Genomic DNA, 27,013 nt, shown 5'->3' with positions numbered 1-27,013 from the left:
ATCAATCATATATTCATATGGGCATTTCTGGTCTTTTAGCAACCCCACACTCACACCCCCACGCTTTCCTGAATCTTCTTCCATGGCCGTCTCGTCTTGCTCGCTTGCACTTCCGCCGCAAACAGCAGAGCCCCTCTTCACCGCTGCGTCTTCTCTCGCACCACCACTTTCAGTTCTCTCTTACCCCCCTTCGCGGCTACTCAAACCCCGCAATTTCTGCTTTTCTCCCCTACTATCCACTACATCTCTGCTTCGAGGTGATTCATTTCTTCAGTCTCTACTCGTTATATTTGCCCCACTTTGCGATTATCTCCAGTTAACTTGATGTATTTACAAATTTAGGCGCGCATTTGAAATTTAAATTATGCAGCTGACGTTTGCTCTCTTTCCCCCTTTTTGATTGTCCGATGCATTAAATTTTGGGATTATTTGATTGTGATGCTATTATATTAAGTAGTTGGTGCGGCAAAGATCCTTTTTTTTTTACTGATAATTTGAAATTACGGATGCTTCTATCGCCTTTAACTTTTTTTAGTTAGATTATTGGTTTAGCTTTCTTATACTCGGTGCAAGTAGGGTCTATTCTCGTGATAACAAGTAGTAGTTGCGTAATCGAGCTATGAATGATTTCAAGTATTTGTAAAATAGTTGCATGGTGGAACTATGATCGACTCTTTTATTTGTTATTTCCTGATTTCTTATGAATTGAGAAACTTGCTTTGTCAGTATGTCAGAAATAGTTATCTACTCGACTTTTAGTCATGAATCAGTATTGCATCATCACGGCATAATGATACTAGTTTAGGGTTAATACGAAAGAATAAAAGGAGTGAGCTGAACAGTATCTGGCCAAGGTTAATTTCATTTCATTTTCACCCGCTTGAACATTTCATATTATAACTATAGAAGTGTGAATTTGGAATTTGATTTTGTGGTCTTGAATCTAGTCTTCCGCCAATCAAGAATTTATAGTTCTTTGAAGAAAATGCAGTAGCATGTTTCAAATCCCATAGGTAATTTCATTGTGAAGGGATCCGTGCCTATGTTAGATACTTGGATTATATGAAAGATCACTTTGTGATCACGTGTTTCAGTTTCTGAAGATTTCTTGCTTCTCTTCTCCTTCCAGTGAAATCTAAACCAAACGAAGCAGAAGCCATTCCTCTTGCATATACCTTTACTGAGTTCAAGCACTTGCTCCTTCCAGTCATAGATCGTAATCCTTATCTTACAGATGGTACAAAGCAGGTATGGTTCTTTTGTTTTGTTTCGAGAGAATCTTAGCTGCATATGGTTACCGTTGTATGTAGGTGTAGACAGTAGACTCAAAGGTTTCTAGCAACTCTTCAGATTTTTAAGTGTAGATATTCACTGTTAACTTACATTAGGTTTGCCCCCAACTTTTCTTATACTTTTTCCCTGGATACTTACATATCGGTGTATGGTATATTAGCAAAGTCCTTTGTCCCTCATATTCATGTAGTGTCTAAAGTTTGTTGTTTCTCTTAATTAATAATCATCTGCTCATGCACCCTGAAATCTCTGCTTCAATTTCATTTCTTGAACTGCTCCAACTAATTAACAACCACTAATAAGAGATATTAAAAATATATATATATTGTACAAGCAAAAAAAATCATTAATTCCATACTTCTGCTACTACCATATCTGTTGGGCGGTGAGTACATGTTTTCAGACTAGAGACCCTTTCTGCAGGCTACAGTTTGTTGGATAAAGTTATTTATGGCTTAGTGCTTACCTTGTGATTCTCCTATGTGTTTGTGGTTATACTTATAGAACTAGCATTGCTTTAATAGGCGACATCGACAATTGCCGCTTTGGCAAAGAAATATGGGGCTGAAATAACAGTTGTAGGTATGGTCAACAACTCCACCTTTCTCTTATACATTTCTGCAAAACTAACTTGTGGGTTGGGGTTGGGGGGAGAACTTACATGCTGCAGAACTTTTTGATGCCAGATTCAAGAAATATAGAACTTAATGTTCTTTGCAGTTATCGATGAAAAGGAGAAGGAAACATTGTCGGAGCATGATACTCAACTAGCTAGTATTCGTTGGCATTTATCTGAAGGTAAATGTTTTCTCCATAATTGGATATGTTCACTGCATGAAGTTTGTCTTTGCTCTTGCGTTTGTGTGTGAAGTTTTACTTTCTTGAGAACCTCCTTGTTTGAGAATATCTTGTAGTCGACCAAAATTTTCTACCCCGGACTGCATATGGCTCGATTCTTCCAGTAAACACGCAGTATATATGATTAGGGTCTTATCTTTATAGATGATTGCTGAGTTCATACAAATTCACTCCTTGGGTGGGGCAATGTTGGTTGACTTGTTTATCGTCAAACAATACAGGGGGCTTCCATGAATTCAAGCTGTTAGAGCGACTGGGAGAAGGAAACAAGCCAACTGCAATCATCGGAGAGGTTGCTGATGAAATGAATATGGATCTGGTGGTTATGAGCATGGAGGCCATCCACTCCAAGCACGTTGACGCGAACCTGTTAGCGGAGTTCAGCCCTTGCCCCGTTTTGCTTTTGCCTCTATAATAATTGTTGGCCGTGGAAGGTAGTTTTGAGTTCCGGAATGTCACTGGATTATTAGAAATTGTTTTTCCATCTCTTTCTGATTTAACTGGCTTTTCCATGGAACCAACTACCATCGACTCATCAAACTAGTTACAACAGCTTTTGCTGTTGTTATGTTTTGGATTATGTGTATATTTTTTTGATCAACTTTTTATTCCGTTGTTCTGTTTGTTTTTAGTTTTTAAAGAAGCTTGAGTTTCTAAAAATAATACTTCCTCGTTCCCCAATTATTTATCATTTCTCTATTTTGCTATTTTACTCCGTCTCGAAAATATTTACTCTTCTCTATTTTAGTAAAATTATTACATACAATTTCATAAAAATGAGACTTTTATTTCACTCTAATTATTTCAACATCCCAATAAAATGGGATATTTATTTTATTGACAGCACAGTCAATAATTTTACTAAAATACATGTCACTCTCAAAGTGATAAAAAATTAGGGGACGGAGTGAGTACTATAAAATAAGTGCATTTATTTTTTAGGATTAATCGATTAGTTTTAATAGATAAAAATAGTAAATTAATCATTTATTTATTTTGATGGATATAAATTTTGGTATATCTTAATGTTCTTGATAACTTTTAGCTAATTTTATTTGATTTATGTCTCATTTAAAAGTGTGGAATTGAAAAAATCTTAATATTGAAGATAAAAATACTCAATCAGTTGTCCGATCGATCATGCAAAATAAATGTCAATATTGCTAGTCCTTTGTTTATTATGAAGTCTGTGATGGATTAGAACTTTATAATATCTTAAAAATTCTCTGATAATTTTTATTATTTGATATAATTTTGCTTTATTCAAATTCAATCGAAAATAAGAGATTGAAAAGATCATAATAACAGGGATAAAATTACCCATTCATGAAAATAAATGTGGCTTAAGATTTTTTTTTTCCAACGTTTTTCTTGTTACAATTCCTAAGTTTTAGTATCTTTATAAAATAGTAACCTTGGTATAATGACTTACTAGCACACGTCCATTCGTGCGATGCACGATCAGTGAAACTGAACGATATTTTAAATAAATAAATATGCATATTAAATATATATAATTTAAATATAAATAAATGTAAATATAAATCCGAAAAATGGTTTCATCGGTGAGTCGTAAGTGCATACATGCCATGTAATTTGAATAAATATAACAACAATTATTTTTATATGCATCAAAATTTTTATTTGTGTATTTTACCGACAAATATTTTTTATCAATGGGTTAAATATAAGTTTCATCTTTTTAGTTGCATTAAATTGTTATAATAAAAAAATAAATAGAAAATATGAAAAATGAACGGAGAAAGAACCGTATAATTAAAAGAAATTAGAAAAGAGAAAGGAGAGATAAAAGATGAGAGAGAGAAAAACTGTAACTTTAATTAATAATAACTTATTCATTTTAAATTTATTTTTTATAATTTTTATATCAAATTAAAGATCTTTTCGTTATCTTTAATTTAACATCAATGTTGAATATCTTTTTATTAATCAAAGTTGATGATTTTTATAAAAGAATCAAAACAAAAAAAGAAAAATGAGGAGAGAGAAATTTTGGCGGATAAAAGTAGTCGTTATACTGCTCTTTTATATAATATATAGATAAGTAGTGGATGTAAAATCATGAAATGTAATTATGAAAAGAATATAAGTAAAATTGAAAATAAAATAAAGGGTTGTGGGGCATAAATACATCAATTTTGAATTAATTTAAATTTTTAATTCAATTTTTTAAAAATGTCAAAAAATACAACAACTTATTAGTCAAAATAATTTTAACACGAATTCTATGTCCGATCAAATTAAAGTTAACTTTGATGAAAACTCTAAAATTTGAATGAATTAATTAACTTTTAAATTAACAATAAGAATTAAACCCAAACATAATTCTAAAATAATCATTTTTTGAATGACCTTAGTAGCAAATAGAACAAAATTTCATTCCTTCCATATTTTTTTAGGAACATTCCTTCCATATTAGGCAACAATAGTAGCGTCGTTTAGGATTCGCAATTGACCTCAACGTCAACATCTCAGCTTGATATCTGTCCAATTTGAACATAGAAATATTTTTTTTGATAAGAAATGACAACATTGACATAATGCGTCCACGCTGTCGTTTTTTGTAAATGTCCGATTTATCCACAATTGACATTCCGATGTGGCACACCAGTTCAATCTATATACATAAAAAGGAAGTTTTTTTTTTTCCTCCACTTCTTCCCTCCAATTTTCTCTTTCTTCTCCCACCAATTTATTACTGTCTCTTTTTTTCTTCTTCTTCTTCTTCTTTTTATTTTAATTCTTATCTAAATATCGTTAAATTTGATTTATGAAAAAAAATATTCACAATGCATCTTAAATTTAAATTTGTGATAAGAACTTTTATTTTATAAAAAACAATTAAAATGAATTTAAAACAAATAATTTATGAGAAATTTAAAATTTAAAATATTTTTATTTTCTCTCTTGTTCCTGTTAATGTTAATTTTTTTCTCTCTTTGTTTTTTTTTTTTATATTAATTTTATTTAATTTGATGCTTGTTGTGCATCACACGGACAAGCGGTGCAAAAGTTAATTTTACTACAATCAATAAATTTGTATATTTTTTAAACACTTTTTAAAATTTATTATGTTAAAAATTAAAATTGATGCAAAATTAATGTATTTATAAGTCAATAACCCTAAAATGGATACTTCTTTTGTCCTTAAATAACTTCTTACGAGTGAGGTGCATATATTTTAAGACGAGAATAAGGGTAAATGAGGTATTGAAAGTGATGAAAATACGAAAAGTTTAGATAAATGAGGTATTATTAATGGTAAGAATCGTTCCAAAAATAAAATAATTTTTTTTTGGATCAAATCAGAAAATTAGGAAATTATTGAGAATTGAGAGATAGAGGCAGTATACTAACAGACTGGAAAAATCACAAATATTTTATATTTTGATTCATGTTGGTGAGGCAATAAGGGAAGAAACGATACCGGTGCAATTACAGTCGTGGATGATCGGGCTTGCGATTCAATGTCCGCTTCCAAACCGCTCATGTTAACCACCGCCGCCCTCCACAGCGCCGCCCTCTCCTCCCTCTCTCTGCCGCCCCCGCCACCACCCGGTTGCCCCCTCACCTCTCCCCCCGCCTCCCTCCCCTATTCTAAACTCATTCCCCGTACCCGCTTCATCGTCGACGGCTTCAAACATGCCGACCCCAATTTCTCCGTCTCTTACTTCCTCTCCCACTTCCACTCCGATCACTACACCGGCCTCTCGCCTCAGTGGACTAGCGGCATCATTTATTGCTCAGCCACCACTGCCACTCTCCTCCACCAAATCCTCAACATTCCCCAGCAATTGATTTTCCCCTTACCTCTCGCCCAAACTGTACTAATTGATGGCTCCCAAGTCTGGCTCGTCGACGCCAACCACTGCCCCGGCGCAGTTCAGTTCTTGTTCAAGGTACCGGCGAGCTGTGGCGGCGGTGCAGGTAGTAGTAGTGGTAGTATTGTTAGGTTTGATAAGTATGTGCATACTGGTGATTTCAGGTATTCTGAGGAAATGAAGAATGAAAGTGTGATTTCTGAGTTCGTTGGTGCTGATGCTGTGTTTCTAGATACCACGTATTGTAATCCGAAGTTTGTGTTTCCGAGTCAGGAGGAGTCGATTGATTATATTGTTGGGGTGATTGAGAGGCTTGGAGTTGAGAATGCGGGTGTAACTGCGAAGAATGTGTTGTTTTTGGTGGCTACATATGTTATTGGGAAGGAGAGGATTTTGGTGGAGATCTCGCGGAGGTGTAAGAGGAAGATTCATGTGAGTGGGAGGAAGATGGCAGTTTTATGCGCGTTGGGATTGGGAGAGACGGGAGTTTTCACACTGGATGAGTCCGAGAGTGATGTTCATGTTGTTGGTTGGAATGTGTTGGGTGAGACATGGCCATATTTTCGACCTAACTTCATGAAGATTAGCGAGATTATGAGTGAGAGAGGTTATTCAAAGGTTGTAGGCTTTGTTCCGACTGGGTGGACATATGAAGTCAAGCGGAATAAGTTCTCAGTGAGAACTAAGGACTCATTCGAGATTCATCTAGTTCCATATAGTGAGCATTCGAACTATGATGAGCTTAGAGCGTATGTGAAGTTCTTGAAGCCAAAGCGTGTTATTCCCACAGTTGGTGCTGATGTTGAAAATATTGATAGCAAACATGCCAATGCAATGCAAAAGCATTTTGCTGGTTTGGTTGATGAAATGGCCATCAAGCAGGAATTTTTGATGAGTTTTCTTCGTGCTGGGACGAAGGCAGTGGATGTAGGGAAGGATTCCCCTTTCAGGTCCGATGATGTAATAATGGAAGATAAAAAGGATGCCCCATGCTCTGCATCACATTGCTGTACTGACGTTGAACAGGAAAGTGACAGGAGATCTCCGTTTCCTCAACAGGAACATGCGCAATGTGATTCAGAGGATATCAGAAAAGATTGTTTGGAGAAATCTGCACAGGAACTTCGGGACTGCTTGCCCATTTGGGTCACTCTATCTCAGATATTGGACTTACTTGATAGTTCAGGTGGAAATGTTATTGAAGCAGCGTCTAATTTTTATGAACATGAAACAGAGTTTCATGAACAGGTCCTTCCTGGTGCATTGGTCTCCTGTGCTTCTGCTGAAGGTCCAGAAAATCAACCAGCTTCACCTATTAAATCTATTGTGAAGACCAATCACTCTGAGACTGTTTCTCTGAGTCAGAGTTTCAAGTTATCTAGTCCTAAGAATATAAAGAAGAGTGCAAATTCTCCAGGTAAAAGGAAGAGAAACCTCGATAGCAAGGGAACAAAAAAAGCAAGAGTAGGTTTAACCCGGAATGTTAATGATTCAAAACAGTATACCATAACCAAATTCTTTAAAAATAAAATGCCTGTTGTCCCTGAAGAGACTAAAGTTGAGGTTGAATTTACCGATGATAAAAGAAAGTTTCCCACTGAGGTTACTGAGTTGAACAAAGAAGAGGTGAATCAGTTTATTCAGCTTGTGAATGGTGGTGAATCCTTAAGAAGCTATGCAGCAACACTTCTTGAGAAGACCAAAGGAGACATCAATATGGCTCTGGATACATATTACAATAACAATGCTAGTACTGCCAATGACATTAAAGACAATTTGCTGGGTAGTAACAAATTCAAAGAGTCTGAGTGTACCAGTATAATCTCCTCCATGGAAGGCGATGCTGAACAATCTGAGAGGAAGAATCTTGAAATCAAGTCTGATATTCTCTTCCCTACTTTATCAAAGGACAATCTTTCTGTAGATTATGTATCTCTGCCACCTGACCGATACTCCCCTATTGAACATGGTTAGTTTATAGTCATCTGATTGTGAAAACTGATTATGTCTCATGTTTGGACGTTATTGCTTAAATATCATGCTTTTAAAGGGTTAGAATCTTTTCCAGCATGCTGGAGGAAAGGACAGCCTGCTCCATACATCCATATAGCGCGTACTTTTGATTTGGTTAAAGAAGAAAAGGGCAAAATTAAAGCTACATCAATGCTGTGTAACATGTTTAGGAGGTCTGTTGTCCTCTTATTTGTTATTTGATATAAAATGAATCTGTTATATGAATTGCATGTTAGTATTTTTTTAGGCGAATTGCACGTTAGTATGTAATATTTCTCTTCCCAAGAATCCCAACTAATCGGTCTGTGCCGTATTCTTTATACCATTCATTATCCTTCATTATGTAGTTTATTGGTCCTTTCACCAGAGGATGTGCTTCCTGCTGTGTATTTGTGCACAAATAGGATTGCTCCTGAGCATGAAAATACGGTAATATTTTACTCAATCTTGTTTTTCCTTCCATTCTTTCTATATTTTTGTATAAATTTGTACTGGAACAGTTCAATGTAAATGCAAGAGCTGGAAATTATAATTTCGTGGGGATAAAACCCTTCCCATCCTGTTTCTTATATTCACATATTTAGCTGTATATGTATAGTTTATTTACATTGCATATCTCATGTTTGTTCTGGAATCCTTTGGCTGTATGGGATGTTGTAGGAACTGAATATTGGTGGTGGCATTGTTATTTCGGCCCTTGAAGAAGCTTGTGGGACTAACAGATCAAAAATAAAGACTCTTTATGACAGCCTTGGTGATCTTGGTATATGATTACAATTTTGACTTCTTTCTCCTTATTCTGTACAATCTCCTCTGTGGTACTGGTGGGTTTGCTTTGTTATCAAGTAACTTGTATTCTATCAGGTGATGTTGCTCAGCTTTGTCGGCAAACGCAATCACTACTTGCTCCCCCAGCAGCGCTTACAATTCGGCAAGTGTATTCTATCTTACAGAAGATAAGGTATGCATATCCTAATTATGGATTAAAAAGACACTCATATATCTTTGGTCCATGGCCTCAAACAATTGCATGAAAACAAAGCCCAAAATTAATTTCCATGAATCTGAGAGCAGCATTTGTGTGTCTTATGTGGAGTGGTGAAGCCAGGAAATTTACTTTTCCATGTCCTTTTTTCTGGATTTTGATGAAAAATATGCATTTTACTTATGTCATGCTACGTTGTATGTATTCCCCTTTTGATACTCTATTATCTTCTAGTAAATACCAATATATTTCTAATATGTGAGTTATTTTTTTCTCATGTAACTATTTTAATTGATCAAACCAATTTAGGAACATGCCAATGTATTATTGATCTTCTAGCTTGCAAATTAGTTGTCATACTCTTCATTCTCTTTCTAGTGCATGCTTACTTTGGTACCTTTGCCTGCTGTTCAGGAGAAAATTGGTTTTATAAGTCCTGAATGCTGAGTATTACTTGATAAGGACACAGATGAGAAGTGCTAAAATTTTCTCATGAAGATTAATATATTATCGTCGGTCACCTTTCTTGGGGGAAGAAAGAAACATGGCATCAATTATTAGCATCAGGTGGCCAGAATACCCTGTTGCTCTGATCTTGAATATGGGGCATCTGAACATAAAAGAGTAGAGACGGTGGTGCGTAGAAGGTAAAATATGGGTATTAAAATTAAAAAATGATGGGATTGAATCCAACTTAAAAGATCTGGACTTCAGCTGGTCCAGTGACTCCATTCTAACCTATGTGTTGTGCTGCAATCATGAAATTGATTATTTGGTAGCTTCTAAGTCTGTTTAGGGTGCATAGCTAATGCTGTTTGTTAAGTTTATTATGTGTTCTTTTACTAGGCTCTAAATTGGTTTGGGCAATAACTTTTTCGATGAACTACACATTTTTTGTTGTGATACTGTAGAGTTTGCTTTGGAAATGTTTTTTATGTCAAAAACTGATGTGTTCCAAGTTGAAGTGGTCTTATGATTTTATCTATCCTACTATATTCTGTAAGCATCTTTCACCTTTACATGAAATTCGTCAGTGTACAAACAGGTAGTGGTAGTACGAGCCGGAAGAAAAGCCTCATTGTGAATCTCATGTGCTCATGTAGAGAGAAGGAGATGAAATTTCTTGTCAGAACTCTGGTATGGTAAAAACGTAAAAGTGGTTATGCTAATAATTGGATTATTTTTAAACCAGTATTTTAAGGCTATAGAAAAAGATTATGTAGCACAATTACTGGGGAACAGGAACATGTTCCAAATACAATTAAAAATAAAAGAACGGAAGATTGGGAAGGATTGTTTGTTCCCTGAGATTTGGAATCGCCTGACTGCAAAGATGATGAGAGACTGATGTCTCTCTACTGTAGCTGAGTACGAAAATGAAAAATAACCCAACAAGCTTTTCCTCCCATGTAGCTTATTTTACATCATATATAGTCATGGTTTTGCGTTACTCATGGGTATATGACTTCATATTTTTTAATTGGTGTAGGTTAGGAACTTAAGAATTGGAGCTATGATGCGAACCATTCTTCCTGCTTTAGCCCAGGCCATTGTGATTAATTATGAAGGAGCAGCTGAAAACTTGAAGGAAGACATTCAGGTTTGTTTATTTTGAGTTGCTATGCTTGCCGTCTTTCATTTGGTATCAAGTTTTGTAATCTGTTCTACTCAATATCCTGGTACTTTTTGTAAATCACCTGTTCAATGAATGGAATGCTGTAGTTTTTGCTCATTTTATCTGTTTTTCTTCATTTTTTGACAGCGTCTCTCAAGTGCTGTAGTTGATGCATACAACAAAATTCCAAACTTGGTAACTTCTGATTCGATCATCCTGCCTCATTCTTGTTGGCTGTTTTATTGTCAGTACACTCTGTTCCTGCATTAAATATGGTTGAAATTCTGTGAACAATGAAATTTTGAATTGGCCATTTCCTATCTTTGATAGAACTTCATCAGATCAGATAAGATGCTTGGATACTTTTTAGTGGAGAATATGTGAGGTTGTGTGTGCATGTTCATATCTCAGTTATCCCTCCTTCTGATTTTAATAGCTGAAAGATTTTCACGAAGAAGAGATTTGCCTCTCTTTTTCTTACTATTTTTCATGTGATTAAACTTCTTATCTGGCTTCAGTTCTTTCTCTAAAGCAACTATTCTTGAGACTTTTTCTTTTTTCCTTTCCATTTAGTGACTTTAAATGTAAAGAAGCATAGCATGTTTTAAGAAAAAATGTAAAGAAGCATAGGAACAATGATTTATTTACTTGATTTGCTTATTTCTCTTGTAGGATTCATATTTCAGAATATAGATAGTCTGGTGATATAATAGTGCATATTTACTACTTTTATATTATCTTCTCTTAAACTTGCTGTAAGGTTGTTCCTTACAACTATATCTTTTTGGTCGAACACCAACCTCTTGATAGGTACTTATAGAGAGTTGTTTGTGATTGAGATATTCTGAACTTGTTAGTTGTTCTTGTTGTTTTAACAGGATATACTTATCCCATCTCTGATGGAAAAAGGGATCCAGTTTTCATCATCAGCCATATCAATGGTCCCTGGCATACCAATCAAGCCAATGCTTGCCAAGTATTATGGCTACTTCCTTTGTGTTCGACATAAAACTGATTATTTTACGTATGCCTGCTTATTCTCATGGTATATCATCTCAGAATTACTAATGGAGTGCTGGAGGTGCTGAAGATCTTCCAAAACAGAGCATTCACATGTGAATATAAGTCAGTTCTTAAAATACTTACTATAAGGATTTGGTTTCTCGAATGTTGGTTATTGCAATTTAAATGCAGATCTGGAAATCCAGTTGGCTTTTGTAATTTGATACTACTAGTACTCAGTTCCATTTCTCGTGTTGCGTAGTTCTCAACTGGCGTTGAAAATCAATCGTCATTGTGTTGAACTGAAAGAATTTTCAACTGCACCCCACTACTGAGCTCCTGCTATCAAGTCATTCTTCAGAACTACTGAGTCTGGTTTTCCATCAGAAATGATAGCTTTCTTATTTACCGAATTATGGTTTCTGGCTTTGATTTTGGGGCTACTTATCAGTATTTTGGTTTTGTTAATTTCTAAGGATCAAGAGATTGTTCCTAAATTCCAAGTTAAAGCTTCAATTTTTTCCTACATTATATGGCATTTGCACAAGACAGCCCATTTTCCTTTGAATAGTTCTTGGTAGTATGGCAATTCGTAACATCCAAATCGGCTAAGTATACACTATATACATTACAAAAAAAGATCCAAATTTCCTTCTTACACTTTCTTCAATGGAGTTCAAATTGGCAATGGCTGAACATTTAGATTCCTTGTGTTCTCTAGATATGATGGCCAACGCGCTCAAATTCACAGATTAGCAGACGGTTCTATACGTGTCTTCTCAAGGAATGGTGATGAAACCACATCAAGATTCCCAGATTTAGTTGAGATAGTCTTAGACTCTTGTGTGAATGCTTCTGTAACATTTATTTTGGACACTGAGGTCAATCTTCACTCTTCCTCTTTATTTTTCTATTATTTTTCTATTTTCATTCTGATGCAGATGCACCTAAATTATTAGCAATCTGCAAATCCATATGTTCATTGCTTGGTTTCAGATTTACAGGGACCTTGGGTTATAATAACACATAATTTATTTTGAGTTCAGGTGGTTGCAATTGATCGAAAGAATGGTCGGAGGCTAATGTCATTTCAAGAGCTATCTACCAGGGAGAGAGGGAGTAAGGATTCCCTGGTTGACTTAGATAAAATCAAGGTTATCCAATGTCACTATTTAAAGTTTAAAACTAATCGTGGAAATGATTTTGGCTTGATCTGCTCCTCAAGTTTAGAAATTTTATTCTATAAGTTTGTTTCGCATTTTACATTATGATATGAATCTCTGCTTACAGCCAAATAGATAGGGGTAATAAATCAATGAAAATTTTATTCTGGCCTTAAACACATACACTCCCTGCCGTATGTGTTTAGAAATTTAGATTGAAGGCTTTGGAGGATGTGTTTGGAAAATGGAAACCATGTGCAAATCTCTTTTCTTCTTTTCTTTTTTATCTTTGGATATTTTCTTTCTTTTCCTTTTCCTTCGATGTGTTAACCTTTAATGCACTTCAAAATAACCACTTTTCATTGATTGCTTCTTACCAAAATAATTTAAATCCGAATGCTACTAAATTCTCCTCCTTCTTGATGGACATATTGGGCATGCCATTTAGTTTCTAATAATTTTATTAGTATTCCTCACTTCAAAAGGCATTATTCATATGAAGATGTGTACAAAGACCTTCTATGGGTCTTATGACTCATTAAGTCTCTGTTAAAGTAGGTGAAAAGTAATCAGATTCGAGAAACAATAGATCTCCACATGAAATATTCAAAATCTAGTATATTGTGGTTCCACATCAGAACATAAAAACTTCAAAGTGATATCCTAAGATGAGAAGGTTCCATTGCTGGCAAACTCTTTCTTAAATGTCCCAGTTTGATGCTATATTTGTAGGACTGTGCTGAAGCTGGTTATTGTTGGGGGAAAAAAAGACTATTGTATTTGACCTCTTCTGTTTATGCAGGTTGACATATGCGTTTTTGTCTTTGACATCATGTTTGCAAGTGGAGAGCAGTAAGTGTTGCCCTGCAGCTCTTTTGAGAATGTTCCCCCCCCCCCCCCAAAGGCCCTAACCCCACATACCCATAGAAAATTAAGAAAAAAAAAGAAGAAGAATGCATATGATGATCGTAACTAGTTTAAAGATTCATTCAACTCTCATACAGATGCTCATACCTAATGTGTTGATTTACTCACAACTTGCTCCTGATTTCATTTTATTGTTTGTGTTTGATAATTTTGTTGTGTTATTATGGAAGCATTTGATTTATAACTTCTCACTCAAGCCATACAAAATTTTAAATGCAGGTTGTTGGATCTGCCCTTACGTGCAAGACGGAAATGTATGGAATTTCCTTTTATTGATCATATCCCTGTTATGCTGGATGACTTAGTTTGTAGCCTAATTTTGCATTCTCTTTGGGGGACCAGATTTGAGGGATTTATTTGGTGAAGAGAGACCAGGTTATTTCGAATATGCTAAAGAAATGACTGTGAGTTTTTCTCTTGTTTTGATGAATGAGTATGTTACACTGTTCCTACGAAATAACCCATCTCTTTTAGGTTGAACCCCAAGATGCCGATTCAAATAATGAAACTACGACAAATAGGATGAGCAGTTTTCTATCTGACGCCATATACTCCTCATGTGAAGGGATCATGGTTAAATCTCTTGATGTTGATTCTGGGTATGCTCCATCAAAGCGTTCTGATGCCTGGTTGAAGGTGTTATATGCATTTGAAACTTTTTATTAAAACATTATTTTATTACGAAGTGGTCTGTAACGCTTTACTAATGAGCAAATCAACCTTTCCTTTTGCAGGTAAAAAGAGATTATGTAGAAGGGCTAAGTGATTCCTTGGACTTGGTACCTATAGGTGCTTGGTATGGAAATGGAAGAAAAGCAGGATGGTAAAGAGTACTATCTCTAATATTTCTCTTTCTCTATGAATATGATACTAAACGTCAAGCTGGCAGTAATTAATCCTGTGCTGGGAATATGTCAATTGAAAAAAGGAGGAAACAGTGAAAACTATTTCCTTTTGAGTGTAGTAATTGATGTTGAAACCCAATATTGCTATCCCATTTATGACATATGCAGTCAAAATCTAGTGGGGCATTTTGAGTGCAGTGATGGTAGTTTCACTTTTGCACGTCTTCCTCAGAGTCTAGAAAGAAAGAGAAGAATCTTTGTTTGACGCGTGTAAAACTGCATTTATGATATTCCAGGTTCAGTCCGTTTCTAATGGCCTGCTACAATCCTGATACTGAAGAATTCCAGAGTGTCTGCCGAGTCATGTCAGGATTTTCAGATGCTTTTTACAAAGAGGTATGTCGAAAAGCTAACTATCCATAGAGAATAAAATAAGTAGGGATATTGTTGGTGTATCAAAACTTTGTAAGAATCCACACTTTTATAGTAGTAATAGAGTTTTTCAAGTCTCCATTAGATTTACGTGGTTTGGTCTCTGATAAACTCTATGAAATTATATGAGGCATTTGCAAAAATGCCCTTTTCTTATAAACACTTGTAAAAATGCCCTTTTTCATTTATGAAAAAGGGCATTTTTACAAGTGTTTATAAAAAAGGGCATTTTTGCCTATTAACACAAATTATATTCTGTTCACATTTTAGGCCACTCTTTGGGGAAGAGTTGGTGATTATTGGTGTAGTCATTGTAGTCTACTTAGCACATGGGTTTTAGTCTAGTTATTTTTTAGGATTATTATATCTATTTGTAATGTGATATGGGGCAAATGTATTGAATAAAATTTTCAGATGAAAGACTTCTTTAGTGGTGAGAGAATTATGTCAAAAAGGCCAGCATACTATCGAACAGCAGAGGTGGCTGACATGTGGTTTTCGGCGGAAGTCGTGTGGCAGATAAAGGGTGCAGACTTGACCTTGTCACCAGTGCATGATGCTGCCTTTGGTTTAGTCCATCCATCCCGCGGTATTTCTGTTAGATTTCCTAGATTTATTCGATCCCTAATGGACAGAAAGCCTGAAGATTGCACCACAGCTTCTGATATAGCTGATATGTTCACTTTGCAGACCAGAAAAATGGAAATATGACACACCGGGTATCTGTGATCCCCTATTTTTGAAGAATATTAGTAACTTATTTTTTGAGCTTGCCAAAATGGAAAATCAACCTTTGGTATTACATATCTCATGCTTAGACAAACGTGACAATACATATTTCGAGCCATAGATTCCAAGTGAGCTGAAAACTGCTCTCTCCTCTTAATTTGAAACAAGGCCAAAGAGTAGCATGAAATTTTGGGATATCTTAATGCTCTTGATAATTTCTATCATTTGAGCAATTTTTGCTTGATTCATATCTCATTCAAAGGGTGAGATTGAAGTAATCCTAGTATGAAGGATAAAAATACTCGGGGTGCGTTTATTTTGGTGGTAAAATTTTCATCTATAGATGAAAATGAGAAAATGTTGGAAAATATTCACACCCCTACCCTATCCTAGGATAATATTATTCAACATTGAAGAGAAAATGAGAGAAAAGAAGCTGTCCGAGAAAATATTTCATCCTACTCGGAGAAATTTTTTTCATCATAATAATTAGTAAACATGTGAAAATAGTAGAAAATGAGTGAAAATATATTTTTTCTCTTTTTTTCCATCAAAGTAAGACACCCCTCAAACATATATTTTATCAATCCTGCAAAGTAAACACCTCTAAGTACATAACTCTCGACTCAATCAGGCCATAACAAATTTATCTAGCTTCTAACGTTGATTCTGTCAACAATATATGTTGAATCAGAGATATGGCAACCCAGAAAATTTTATACCGTCCCAATTAATTAATATATAGGTTCAGAACCGATCACCTACCCACCGTGGGCATGCATAATGTGCCCACCATGATGCGACAATTGTAATTATAGTAAGATAATTTTAATTAGAGTAAGATTTATTAGTTATCTTTCCTAATTAAAATTGTCACATCAATGGTGGGCACGTTATGTTTGCCCACGGTGGGTAGGTGATCGGTTCTGTATATAGGTTTATTATTCTCTTTTAGATGTCTCAAATATAGATGCTAATTTTTAAAAGGGTAAATATCATAAAAATCCCTGAAGTATACCCACTTTATCAAAAATATCCTGAAACTTTCAAAATGTTCTCTAAACCCTCAAACTATAAGATTTTTATCAAATATATCCCGCATTTATTTTCTGATCACCAAAAACATGATGTGGCTCGCCGGATGCTACAATGTAATTTATATTTAGTTTTTTTTTAAATGCAATGACAAAAACGACGTCATTTCGTACCATATTATTTAAAAAAAAATCACTCTGAAATTTAAAATTGACTCCTATCGTGTTTGAAATTCATGCTAATAACCTAGAACTAGGGATAAACGCGGTAGAATATGGTACGAAACGAAGTCGCTTTTTTCATGTCATTTAAACAAAATATAATATAAATTACATTGTGGCATCCGGCGAGCCACATCACGTTTTTGGTAACCGAAAAATAAATACAGGATATATTTGATAAAAACCTGATAGTTTGAGGGTTTAGAGAACATTTTGAAAGTTTCGGGGTATTTTTGATAAAATGGGTATAGTTCAGGAGTTTTCATGATATTTACCCTTTTTAAAAAAGGTAATGCGTGTTTAAATTCTGATTGATTTCTAGCATGATTGCATTGTCAAATACTAATAAATATGAATATATTAGGAAGTTATTTAAATATATTTTTTAATTCTTGTACAAATTTCAATCGATCTATATAATTAAGATGGAAAGAGTAGAATAAAAGTGTCACAGCCCACTATCCCAATGACGGGTTAACCGGGGTTATGACTTGGGTGAACAATAAGAAATGGAAATTAAAAAGGGATTTACTAAATAACCAACATTAATAACAACAAACTAGTGGTATATATATATATATATATAACCACTTGGGTAATTAACAAATGAGCCAGCCATAACGACTAAACCCCAAATGAGAGTTAAACAAAATGAAGGAGTAATAAGTTCCACAATACGATAACAAATTCAGAGTGTTTGTAGCGGAAAAACGTGTGAGTTATGCATATGGAGATGCATACTCAAGGTTTCATTACATAAACATCAAAAGGGAAATCCGCTCAACACCGATCCATTCCATCGCCTGCTCAACCTGCACATTTAGAAATACATGCAGGGCTGAGTATAAAAATACTCAGTGACATAAGCCGAAAATACAACATGCATACATATATAAATTGAACTGCCATAACAGTAACACACAGGGGTTTTCATAAATGACCTGCGCTTACTAAAACATTTCATTCATTTTCATAAAGGTGGATGCATCCCATTTTCAGTCTATATGATCCATATCTGTCCTTTCTGTCACGCGCCGGGAAGGAGGCCTCCTTACCACGGACGCCAAGACCGGTCGCAAGCGACTCGCGGTCTCCATGAGTGTACACGTTAACCCTAGCTAGCGACCTTTGTCTAGCATAGGATCCCAATTGGATTTCCTTTAAAGTTGGCGAACCAACACAGATAGGATACATATAAAAACATAAACATTTTGGCAGTCAATCATTTCATAAACATTTCATTTTCATAACATTTTCATTTTCATAAAGGGCATTAAACATATAAACATTTCATAAGAACTGAATAAATAGTCAAAACATATCATGCATATATATTCGCATATGAGGCCTACGTCACGCAGGGGATCTCTATATACGTAATAATAAAATAATGCCCACCTCAATTGTTCTTAAAGTTGGCGTGGAATCGTTTCTTCTTCTGCTTCACTTTCTGTCGCTCGGACCTTCATTGATGAAGAGTCGATAAGTTCGTGAAGAAATTGTCATAAGACAAAGTCTAATTCTACGTGCCTAAGGTATCTTTTAAAGTTTTAGGGTTCTAGCATCCATATTAATCTCGTTTCATTCAATCAATAAAATGTAACCAATTATCATGTAACTATCATATAGGTTCGAACCCATTTGTTCGAACATCAACATGTACATAATCCATAACCTCCCTCTATACCCGTCATTTAGTCAAGTACTCCATCAATTAAGAACAAGCCATATATTATCACCCTGAAAATTATAAATCATGCTTTCCAATACTTCGCACATTTTCATCACTTAAATAAATAAATCATTTAAAAACACATGCTTAGTAATTTAATATCTCAATTAAATCCCAAGCTCATTTGTTAAAGTAAATCATATACTTAATCATTCTATAACACAATTCCACATTTTTTTTTTATCATGAAAATAAATAAGAAATTCCATTATTCATTTATAAATAATAAAACATTTTAAAATCCATTGATATGAAATAAAACATTTTAACCATAAACAAAAAATCCATACTCGTAAGCTTTGAAAATAATTTTATCATATAATAAATGGGGCTTAATCCCAAAATATTTGCTTTAAAGTCCATTAATAAATTTAGATAAAAGAACGGACTTCATTTAAAATAAATAGTCCCAATTTTCAATATTAAAATTAAGTCAAGAGATTTAAATTCACTAAAATAATTTAGTGAAAAAAAATCAAGCATTTTTAAATTAAATTAGGCCAAAATTCGTAGGCTTCATTAATCAATAACAGCCCAAAATTAATTAAAATGAGCCCAACAGAAATAAAATCGGCCCACTCGTTTTTTTTTTTTTTTTTTTAAAAAAATTTCGGCCCATCCTCATTATAGGGCTTTGAGCCCAAGCCTAACCCTAATCATACATACATATACATACACACACAAAACACATAACACACGCACACACACAGCACGCCTCACTCTCCCTCTCTCTCCCTCTCGGTCTGCCTCCCTCTCCCTCGCCGGACGACAGCGGCGCCGTCAGCAGCGAGCGCCGCTTCGCCGGCCGCTTCTCTTCCCTTCCCCTATTCTCTCTTTCCCCTTTGGTTCTTCCCTTTTCGTCCGTCTCTATCTCTCGGAAACAACCACACGCCGCCTCTGCCTCCTTCGCGTGCCACTGCCGCCTCCGCCGTGGCCAAGCACGGCGCCGCCTGGTCGTCCCCGGCCTTGGAACAGGGTGGCAGAGGCCTCTCCGCCGCTGCATGTGCCTTCTCCGGCCGTTGTGAAAAGCCGAGCGTCGCCGCGCCGCTTCCCCTGTTCTCCGCCGTCTCCGCCATGGCCGGAATCGTGGTGGATGGCCGAGCTTTGTCTCGCCGGAAAGGTAAGCTCCAGATCTGAGCTCCCTTTCCTCTCCTTTCTATTTTAAAAAAAAACAGATCTGAACTCCTCCCTTTTCTCCTCTTTTCCGGCCGAACAGAACCGCCGTTCGTGTCGCTGCGCCGCTGCTTCCGCCGCGTCGTCGGAAAAGATAAGTCTCTCCCCCTTTTTCCCGTATCTCTCTCTCTTTTTTTTATTTTTACAGAAGCCCTAACCATCTCTCTCTCGTTTCAGATAGACAAAGGAAAAAGGCGGCGGCTGCCGCCGCGCCGCCTCCGGCCGCGAGCAGCCGTCGGCTGCTCTCACCCCCCCCCAAATTCCAGTCACACGCACAAAACACACATAGAGCACTTAGGGTTTCAATTCTGTTCATTTTCATTCATTTCTATTTACAAAAACTGATCTGTACTTGTAATAGATAGAAATATAGTAAAATGTGTGCGTGTGTATTATTCTGTTGGTGGTTCTCTGATGGTGATAAGCTAATGTAATTGAAACAATAATAGTCTAAAAGAAGTGGTAATGGATGCGTGTGTTCTATCTGTTTTCATTTGAATCATAGTTTTGTAATTTAACAAATGAATGTATGGAAAAAGTAAAGTAGGAGGTAACCTTGATAATTTTCTGAACTCACAAAGTTGGATCTGCGAATCAACAATTTAACAATGAATTTGGATCTGAATCTGCTTGATTACTGGAATTTGGAAACATAAACATAGTTAAAATGGAGGGTTGTATCCCCAAGGAAGAAGAAGAGAATTGGTTGGAACACTTACCTCTGCACTTTAAACTTTGTTGGGTGTGTTGAAAAGAGAAGGAAAGAGCGGATGAACTAATAGAATGAAACTTAGCTTTTAAAACTTGGCTTTTGTCTAATTGAAATGGCAGAGGATTGATGATAAGATTTGCTAAGATTATGAGGATTTGATTGTCTGCATAAAGGAGAGTTGGTGGTGAAAGTTGGTAGTGAAGTGGAAGATTAGGTGTAGTGGTGGGGAAAAAGAAAGAAGAAGAAAAAAAAATGTAATGGTGGGGAAGTAGGCTACGGTTAAGATGTATCAAATTTAAATAGAGCTCTTGACTCTGATCAATTAAAAGATTCTTTATGAAATCCTTGCAGTAAAATTATTGAAGTAAAACACTTTATAAAACTTAATATCCCATTTAAAGGAAATTTCATGGCTTCATGCCCACTAAAAAAAAAATCCATAAGGCTCATATAATATGCTCAAACCACTAATTAAACTTGTGCACCATATTTATAAAGATCCTTTAAAAATTCAAACGGATTCAAATAATAATAAGAATTAAGCACATCAAGACACATATAAAACAATTAAATGACATCTGATAAATCAAACCATTTTTATTATTAATGGATGCCGAACCCTAATTATTAAGTCTTTAATCAATGATTAAAAACTGGGATATGACATACTATCCCCCTTAAAATAAATTTCGTCCCGAAATTTGTACCTCAGGAAATAATTCTGGGTATTTCTCCTTCATGCTAGACTCGAGTTCCCACGTCGCCTCTTCTTGATCATGGTGCTTCCAAAGGACTTTTACTAAGGGTATCGACTTATTCCTTAGTACTTGAACCTTCCGATCTAGAATAGATTCGGGTCTCTCTTCATAGCTCATATCTGGGCTAAGGATAACGTCGTCTCTTTGGATCACGTGTTTTGGATCATAAACATATTTTCTCAACTGCGACACATGAAACACATTATGCACATTCCCAAGGCTTGGCGGCAACGCCAGCCTGTAAGCTACCGGGCCCACCCTTTCTAGGATCTCATAGGGTCCTATAAAACGGGGTCTAAGCTTACCCTTTACGCCAAATCTTGTAATCCCTTTAGAGGGAGAAATTTTCAAAAAGACTTTATCCCCACACTCAAACTGCAAGTCGGTTCGACGTTTGTCGGCATAAGACTTTTGTCTATCCTGGGCCTCTTTAATACGCTGTCGAATCTGACGGACGATTTCGATCATCTCGCCTACTGTATCTGGCCCCAAGATTCTTCTTTCGCCGACTTCATCCCAGTAAAGCGGCGATCTACATTTCTTCCCGTATAACGCCTCATAAGGTGCCATGGCGATAGTTGCTTGATAGCTGTTGTTGTAAGCAAATTCGATTAGTGGCAACACACGCTCCCAATCTTCTCCTCTATCTAGCACAACAGTCCTTAACATATCTTCTAGCGTTTGAATTGTCCTTTCGGACTGACCGTCGGTCTGCGGGTGGAAAGCTGTGCTGAAATTCAACCTTGTTCCCAATTCCTTCTGCAAGCTTATCCAGAATCTGGAGGTAAACTTCGAATCTCTGTCGGACGTGATTGTCTTCGGCACCCCATGTAAACGCACGATCTCCTTGATGTAGAGTTGGGCTAACTTATCTGATCTATACGTGATAGGGATAGGCAGAAAGTGTGCACTCTTTGTGAGTCTGTCTATAATGACCCATATTACCGTGTTACCTCGTCTTGTTTTTGGCAATCCTGTAACAAAGTCCATTGCAATATCGTCCCATTTCCATTCTGGAATCTCCAAAGGTTGTAGCTCGCCGTAAGGTCGTTGGTGTAAAGCCTTTACTTGCTGGCAAACTAGACACTTTTCGACGAATAAAGCCACGTCTCGTTTCATTCCTTCCCACCAGAAATTTTCTTTTAGATCTTGATACATCTTAGTGCTTCCCGGGTGGGCGACATAAGGAGTGTCATGGGCTTCGCTCATGATCTTGTTCTTGAGTTCATTGTCATGAGGGATGCATATTCTCTTCTCAAAGAAAATAGCATTGTCGGCTTCTTCGTGATAGTTCTTGAGATTTCCTTCTCTTATCTTAGCTCGTAATTTCTCCAATTTATCATCCTTCCTTTGAGCTTCTACCACCAATTTCCTCAAATTCGGTATAATCGCGACCACCCCCGCTATTGTAGCAGGTGGGTTTATCACCTCTAATTTCATCCTATCAAAATCTCGTATGAGCTCTTCTTCCTTTGTAAGGATGTATCCCAGTTTCAATGGGACCTTGCGGCTCAATGCGTCGGCTACTACATTGGCCTTCCCCGGGTGATAATTTATACCACAGTCATAATCTTTTACTAATTCGAGCCACCTTCGCTGTCTCATGTTGAGATCTTTTTGCTCGAAGAAGTACTTCAGACTTTTGTGATCGGTGTAAATCTCACACCTGACACCATATAGATGATGTCTCCAAATTTTTAGTGCGTGCACTACCGCCGCTAGTTCAAGATCATGGGTCGGATAATTCAATTCGTGTGGCCTAAGTTGCCGCGATGCATATGCAATCACTTTGCCTTCCTGCATCAAAACGCATCCTAGTCCGTTCTTTGATGCATCCGTGTAGACCACATACTCCTTGTCTGGTTCCGGAATTGTTAGCACTGGCGCTGTAGTTAGCTTTTCCTTGAGCAGCTGAAAACTTTCTTCACACTCGTTAGTCCATGTGTATTTAATTCCCTTTCGGAGCAATTGCGTCATCGGCCTTGCTATCTTGGAAAATCCCTCAATGAATCTTCGATAGTAGCCAGCCAATCCCAAGAAACTTCTGATCTCGTTTGGGGTAGTTGGCGACTTCCATCCTTGTACTGCTTCCACTTTGGCGGGGTCCACCTTAATACCTTCTGAAGATACAATATGTCCCAGAAATGTAACTTCTTTGAGCCAAAACTCACATTTGCTGAATTTGGCATAAAGGCATTCATCCCTTAGCGTTTGTAACACAGTTCTCAGATGTTCCATATGTTCTTCTTCATTCTTGGAGTAGATGAGAATATCATCAATAAACACCAAGACGAACTTATCCAAATAGGAATGAAATACTCTGTTCATGAGGTCCATGAACACAGCTGGTGCATTTGTTAGTCCGAACGGCACAACTACGAACTCGTAGTGACCATATCTTGTTCGGAAAGCCGTTTTGGGTATATCTTCATGTCTAACCTTTAACTGATGATACCCAGACTTCAAATCGATTTTGGAGAAAACACTCGCGCCCTTGAGTTGGTCGAATAAATCTTCAATTCTGGGCAATGGATACTTGTTCTTAAGCGTTAGCTTGTTCAGCTCTCGATAATCGATGCACAATCTCAAGGTGCCATCTTTCTTCTTGACAAACAGCACCGGCGCTCCCCATGGGGACACACTAGGCCTGATGAAGCCTAGGTCCAATAACTCTTGTAACTGGATTTTCAACTCTTCCAATTCCTTCGGGCCCATTCTGTACGGTGCTTTTGATACCGGCGCCGCTCCTGGCTCTAGATCGATGGTGAATTCTACTTGTCTGTCAGGTGGTAATCCTGGCAAATTTTCTGGGAAAACATCTTGAAAATCCCGCACGATCTCTACATCTTCCATTGTCTTTTCGGTCTCAATTCCCCCGTTCAGGTATACGAGGAAGGCTTGGCAGTCTTTCTTGTTCATCATCTTCCTTGCCTGTAAAGCTGAAATAGTCGGCACTCTGTTCCTCCTGCATATTCCGTGGAAACTCAAAGCGTCCCTTCCTGGAAAGTTGAAACCGATTTTCCGCTCTTGGCACAATATCGTGGCATAGTTCTCCGCTAGCCAGTCCATTCCCAGGATTATATCAACGTCCTCCATCGATATGACGTGCAAGTTGTTTGCTATAACCTTAAACGATCCTATGGTCAGTTCTAGGTTCGAGCAAGCATGTGTTACTACTGCTATTCCTCCTATTGGTGAAGAAATTCTCAAGTCCTGATTAGTCTTTTCAGGTTGGAGCTTTAAAGTTTTTACACATACACTTGCAATAAAAGAATGCGAGGCACCCGTGTCGAACAGAAGTATAACAGGTGTGTCAAGTAATGTGCCCATACCTGCCAAATTCCCTTGGTTATTTCCTTGCTTATTCTTGTGCAATGCATAGGCTCTTGCCTGTGGAATTTGCGGTGGACGTGCCGCAGGTCGATACTGTTGCTGTGGTGGTGGGTAGAGTAACTGTTGGCCTTGGATAGCCCTGAGTGGTTGTACTTGGCCCGGCTGATTCGGCCCTTTCATTCCTCCTTGTGGTTTTCCTTGGCAGTCTCTGGCAAAATGGCCCTTCTGGCCACACTTAAAGCAGGTATTGCTGCCAGCCAAGCATATGCCGTGATGTGACTTGGAGCATTTGGGACACAAAGGTGCCCTGAGCTGGCCCTGATTGTTTCCAGCTGATCCTGGATTGACTGGTCGTCCTTGCCATTGCCTTTGTGGCATCATGTTTCCTTGCCATGGCCTCTTGTTATCTTGGTTGTTGTAGTAACCCCTATTATTGTTGTTGTTGCCTTCCCATTTTCTCTTCCCACGATCGTTGTTTCCCGGAGCTTGAGTCTGGGTTGGGCGGTCTTCAGGCATTGCTGCTTCAACATCCAGGGCTCTGCTAAGTGCTTCAGAGTGGGTGAGATCACCATGACTAGCAAGCGCCATCTTGATCTCATGCCTAAGGCCTGAACGAAACTTCTCGGCCATCTTTTCATCAGTGTCGATCAGATGAGGGGCATAGCGAGACATGTCGCAGAAAGCGCGATCGTATTCCGTCACGGACATCTTGTTTTGTTTCAGATTGAAAAACTCCGTCTCTTTCTTCTTTCTGTAGCTCTTGGGAATGTATTTATCGTAGATCTCCGTCTTGAAGTCTTCCCAAGTCAGGTTTTCCAATTGTTCGAGGGTCATTGCCCTCTTCTTGGTTTCCCACCAAAAATCTGCCGACCCAGTTAGTTGGAATGCAACACAAGAGAGTCTCTCTTGATCAGTACAGTGAAGAAAGTCGAAAATCCTTTCCATTGCTCTAATCCAGATTTCGGCATCAGTCGGGTTGCCGGTCCCGTTGAATGTTGGTGGGCTCTGTTTAAGAAAAAGTTCCTCAACCCTTCGTGGGGGTTCGTTTGCGGTTCCCACATTGTTTCTTGGGGCTCTTCTGGGAGGCATTCTGTGCTTCAAAAATAAAAGATCCTCAGTATATTCCTTACCTCAATTCATAACATATTCCTCTTGATTTAATCATGAAAGCATCATAACAAAACATCTAAATCCTTATTGATCACAAGAGGGTACTAGGACAACTCAACAATTGTAAGGCTCAATTCTTGAACGATATCAAAACAAAGTGGTGCAGAAAAAAAATTTGTTGAGAAACTCAAACGAATAACCAGATGGTAGAAAGGAGTAACTACTAGGTCGAACAAAATGATCTAGAATAAAAACTCATCTGGCTTTTCAACCGAAAGTTGAAACACATGGGTTTTCAACCCAAAAGACGTCGACTGATATTTGGATCATGTGGACTGGCTAGGTCCAATCATCATCACCTCCCAATCACACGGAAAACATCATCCCAAACTTAGAAAGCCGTGGACAACTATTCATAATAATAAAACTCAAGTTCGTACTGGCAAACCAAAAGCTTAATTTAAAGTTCTATGTCCTATTGGACCCAAACCCCCGCTATAACATGTACACAAATATATACATATATATATAGGCAAAGCATACTGTTCTTAAAATCTATCGTGTACTAAAAGTCGATTCGGTGTTCCATCGCGTGTGAACATTTGAACGTAGAGACTATGCTCAAACCCTTGATGCAGCGTTTGCCTTGAATTCGTCTTGTATCATCATCCCGTGTTTTTCCTTCAACGTGTACATGTCTTTTCATTCCTCTTTGTAGTTCAAAAGAACCATTGTTTTCTTGTGGGAGTTTGAAATGCTCTAAGTTCTCTTTCATTCTTCTACATCATCACTTTAAGAATCTAGATTGTAGAGATATCCTACTAATCCAGCAGTCTATGTTCTTTTAGAATAGTGATCATGCAACTTATAGCAATCTATGTTTTCTGGGGAAAGCATGTGTCAATTCTCTATCATTCTTCTCTTATCATAACATCATAACTGCAATGATATGCCATGAAAGGCAAAACATTCAACATTTCAATGAAAGGCAAAACTTTCAACATTTCATCATAGCATGCTCTTTACATAAACATTTTCATGAAACAGTTTAGAATAATAACATCTTTAAAACATTGTAACTGCAGTTACCTTTTTCCTTGATTGAGCACGATGCAATGGAGTGTTGAGCGGTGTCGTATGATCCCACATATGTCAAGTGAATCAATCTAGACATGACTTTTTAGAATAAGGTTTCTAGGGCCAGAGCAAATGAACTGCTCTGATACCACTCTGTC

At 37.1% G+C, this 27,013-nt stretch overlaps 2 protein-coding genes and 1 long non-coding RNA gene across 7 annotated transcripts; all 3 read left to right on the top strand.

Annotated features, from left to right (window-relative positions):
* LOC131001740 (uncharacterized) lies at positions 1–2,811 on the top strand. Its single transcript, XM_057928304.1, has 5 exons — positions 1–257; positions 1,130–1,248; positions 1,818–1,875; positions 2,014–2,091; positions 2,373–2,811. Exons 1-5 carry the CDS (start codon positions 83–85, stop codon positions 2,564–2,566), a joined length of 624 nt encoding a protein of 207 aa, XP_057784287.1. The 5' UTR covers positions 1–82; the 3' UTR covers positions 2,567–2,811.
* Positions 2,812–5,583: 2,772 nt separating this feature from the next.
* On the top strand, positions 5,584–15,779 carry LOC131001739 (DNA ligase 6). Of its 5 annotated transcripts, none has more exons than XM_057928302.1 (19): positions 5,584–7,962; positions 8,062–8,179; positions 8,354–8,435; positions 8,667–8,769; positions 8,871–8,967; positions 10,026–10,128; positions 10,481–10,591; positions 10,754–10,801; positions 11,485–11,582; positions 11,666–11,731; positions 12,330–12,489; positions 12,655–12,762; positions 13,574–13,623; positions 13,918–13,952; positions 14,041–14,102; positions 14,173–14,334; positions 14,433–14,521; positions 14,840–14,939; positions 15,390–15,779. In XM_057928302.1, the coding sequence occupies exons 1-19, from the start codon at positions 5,640–5,642 to the stop codon at positions 15,684–15,686; spliced, it is 4,212 nt and encodes a 1,403-aa protein (XP_057784285.1). In that variant the 5' UTR covers positions 5,584–5,639; the 3' UTR covers positions 15,687–15,779. The 5 variants fall into 5 exon arrangements, 4 of the variants coding, with proteins under 4 accessions (XP_057784285.1, XP_057784284.1, XP_057784282.1 ...); XM_057928301.1 differs by having other exon boundaries at positions 8,050–8,179; XM_057928299.1 differs by having other exon boundaries at positions 8,044–8,179.
* A 3,511-nt stretch (positions 15,780–19,290) lies between these two features.
* On the top strand, positions 19,291–20,364 carry LOC131001738 (uncharacterized). Its single transcript, XR_009094013.1, has 2 exons — positions 19,291–19,812; positions 19,909–20,364. It is a non-coding gene; the product is annotated as an uncharacterized LOC131001738 (long non-coding RNA).
* Positions 20,365–27,013: the final 6,649 nt, after the last annotated feature.

Source organism: Salvia miltiorrhiza, chromosome 8 (assembly GCF_028751815.1).
Source record: "Salvia miltiorrhiza cultivar Shanhuang (shh) chromosome 8, IMPLAD_Smil_shh, whole genome shotgun sequence".
Classification (NCBI taxonomy): domain Eukaryota; kingdom Viridiplantae; phylum Streptophyta; class Magnoliopsida; order Lamiales; family Lamiaceae; genus Salvia; species Salvia miltiorrhiza.
This window is presented reverse-complemented; position numbering and strand designations above follow the sequence as displayed.